This window comes from Nicotiana tomentosiformis, chromosome 10 (assembly GCF_000390325.3).
Source record: "Nicotiana tomentosiformis chromosome 10, ASM39032v3, whole genome shotgun sequence".
NCBI classification, from domain to species: domain Eukaryota; kingdom Viridiplantae; phylum Streptophyta; class Magnoliopsida; order Solanales; family Solanaceae; genus Nicotiana; species Nicotiana tomentosiformis.
Window position 1 is genome coordinate 29,669,328 of NC_090821.1, and position 2,884 is coordinate 29,672,211.

General features: G+C 41.4%; 1 protein-coding gene across 1 annotated transcript; it reads left to right on the forward strand.

The window, feature by feature from the left end:
- The first annotated feature begins 750 nt into the window (after positions 1-750).
- On the forward strand, positions 751-1,143 carry LOC138899938 (uncharacterized). Its single transcript, XM_070186639.1, has one exon. The coding sequence runs from the start codon at positions 751-753 to the stop codon at positions 1,141-1,143; it is 393 nt and encodes a 130-aa protein (XP_070042740.1).
- Positions 1,144-2,884: the final 1,741 nt, after the last annotated feature.

Consider the following 2,884-nt stretch of genomic DNA (forward strand, 5'->3'; position numbering starts at 1 on the left):
ACATCAAAAGGTTCCTCGAAACAAGAGAGTACCAAGAGAGTGCTACTAACAGTCAGAAGCGAGCACTCAAGAGGTTGGCAAATCATTTTTTCCTTAACGGGGATGTGTGGATGTCGTCGAAGCAACCATACTATTAGAAGAGATACAAGTAGGAACATGTGGACCCCACATGAACAGTTTCACCTTAGCCAAGAAGTTCTTGAGAGTCGGATACTTTTAGATGACCATGGAAAGCAATAGTATCTGCTACGTTCAGAAGTGTCACCAGTGCCAAATCCACAGGGATTTCATCCGGGTTTTGCCTAATGAGTTGAATGTAATGGGTTTGCCTTGGACGTTGCCATTTGGGGCATGGACATGATTGGACCGATAGAGCCCGCCACATCAAATGGGCACTGTTTCATCTTGGTATCCATTGGCTACTTCACTAAATGGGTTGAAGCCTCTACTTATAAGGTCGTCACAAAGAAAGTAGTGGCAGATTGCGTTCGTAACAACATCGTCTACCAATTTGGGATACCTAAGTCAATCATCACTGATAATGCAGCTAATCTCAACGGTGATCTCATGAAAGAAATTTGCTATAAGTTTAGAATTGTCCACCTCAACTCTACAGCCTACAGACCATAAATGAATGGAGCAGTCGAAGCATCCAACAGGAACATCAAAAGGATTATGCGAAAGATAGTGGACAGTCATAGGCAATGGCACAAGAAGTAATCTTTCGCCTTACTGGGTTATTGAACCACCATGAGGACATCCATTGGGGCAAATCCATACATGTTGGTATATGACACTAAAGTTGTGATACCCGTAGAGGTTGAGATACCATCCTTAAGAGTCATCCAAGATGCCAAGTTAGACGATGCAGAGTGGACACGGGTCAGGCAGGAGCAACTCATGCTCATTGATGAGAAGAGAATGGATGTAGTATGCCATGGTCAACTGTATCAAAATAAGATGGCCAGTGCATTTAACATAAGGGTGAAGCCTTGCCAGTTTACATCAGGGCAATTGGTTTTGAAGAAAATATTCCCCCATCAGGAAGAAACCAAAGGAAAGTTCGTACCGAATTCGCAAGGTTCTTATGTGGTCCACCGAATGTTGTCGGGTGGAGCTCTAATCTTGGCAGAAATGGACTGAAGAGTCAGCACGAAGCCTATCAACTCAGACACAATTAAGAGATACTACGTTTGAGTACAATAGAGTTAGGGTTTGGCTATAACAGAACTACGCTCAACCTGACTTCCCACGGAGGGATACATAGGCAACCCACGTAGGGTTCAGTTTCTCTCTCCCCTTTTTCTTTTGTAATAGAAAATCCAAATATCATTTTGTATGTTGCCCGAAACTACGCCACGACTTGATTTCCTCTAGAAGGAATACGTAGGCAATTATCACCGGATTCAGTCGTATTTTGTAACTAAACTACGTTCTGGCTTGATTGCATTTGGATATGTAGGCAGTCTGAGTCAGAATCAGCCATTTCATTTTTAATCTCATCATTTTTTCATTTGTTATAATCGAACTACATCTTGACCTGATTCCATTTGGATACGTAGGCTACCCGAGTCAGGTTCGGTCATATTCATCACATTTATTTTATCATTATCCATGAACTACGTTCAGACTTGATTCCATTTTGGATACGTATGCAACCTGAAAAGGTTCGGTCATAACCCTAGGAAACCTTTGTAATGCATTAGTTCAGATTACGATGCAATCGCAGCGGTAAGCAGCCATGTCATCAGGAGCATCGTGGAGGATCGACACCAACGGGATAGAGTTTTCAAGAAACAATGCTCAGATTTAAGGAACTTTCGAAACATGTCATAATCTAAAACGACGGCATTCGCCATAAAAAAAATTCAAAAATAAATATTTTTTTAAAATATTGTAACTTGTTCCACCTACTGAAATTCGTGGCGTAACCTCATCAAGACCAGGGTAAAGCCGGGACTCCGGTCAACACAAACCAACCCCCCTCCCTCCCCCCTCCCCTGCTAAGAATTTTTCTTTGAATGCAGGGCCAATAGGACATAAGGAAGTGCTGGAAATACACTGGAGCAAATGACAGATCTGCCTCTCTCTGAGGACTATCATCCCTCTTTCTCTATTTCAAATTTTCCTGGTATAACTTAAACTGACTCTGATTCCTTTGTAGGTATTTCAGAATCAGACCGCTGACGCGAACAAGGCATATTGTACATAGCAAATCGTTCGCTCAACTTAACAGAGCACCTTGTACATAGCATTATCATTCCTGCATCATTCACATCACATCTTAACATATTCTACATAGCAATATATGGATATGTGTGTACTTCATTTTTTTGCAGGAACAAACATCGTAACGTAGAACTCCTTCTAAGCAGCAAATCAAACTACAATGCTATGAGGGACAACAAACTCACTAGTGGGCCAAGGATCCGAGCTCAAACTCAAAACGATCAGTAGAACTCTAATTCTTCAAGTCTTTTAAGTCAAGCCGTAAATTCAAACTATCATGAGTGCCAAATCCTCCACTTCGCAGTCTTGTCACAATACGATACTGGGGCAATTCCAACGAGCATCACTCTCTCAAAAGTCTCCACTCTAGAACTACATGAGGCATGATTCTTGTTAAGCCTGAGGTATGTAAGAAATTTAAAGCCAGAATTCAGCCTCCAACTCTACAAAATTCTCCTCAACTCCCAATCCTACAACTCATAATCTTCCTTAATCCAAATGTCATTCCTTCAATATATGCCTGAAGTCAGGACAAAATTGGTTTTGGTTCAATTTCTTCGCCCGAAAACTCTTTCATCGTCTCCGGTCAAAGAGGGGCAGCTGTTGACGACCAATTTTGACCCTCCTTTTTAAAATTAATTTATTTATACTTAAT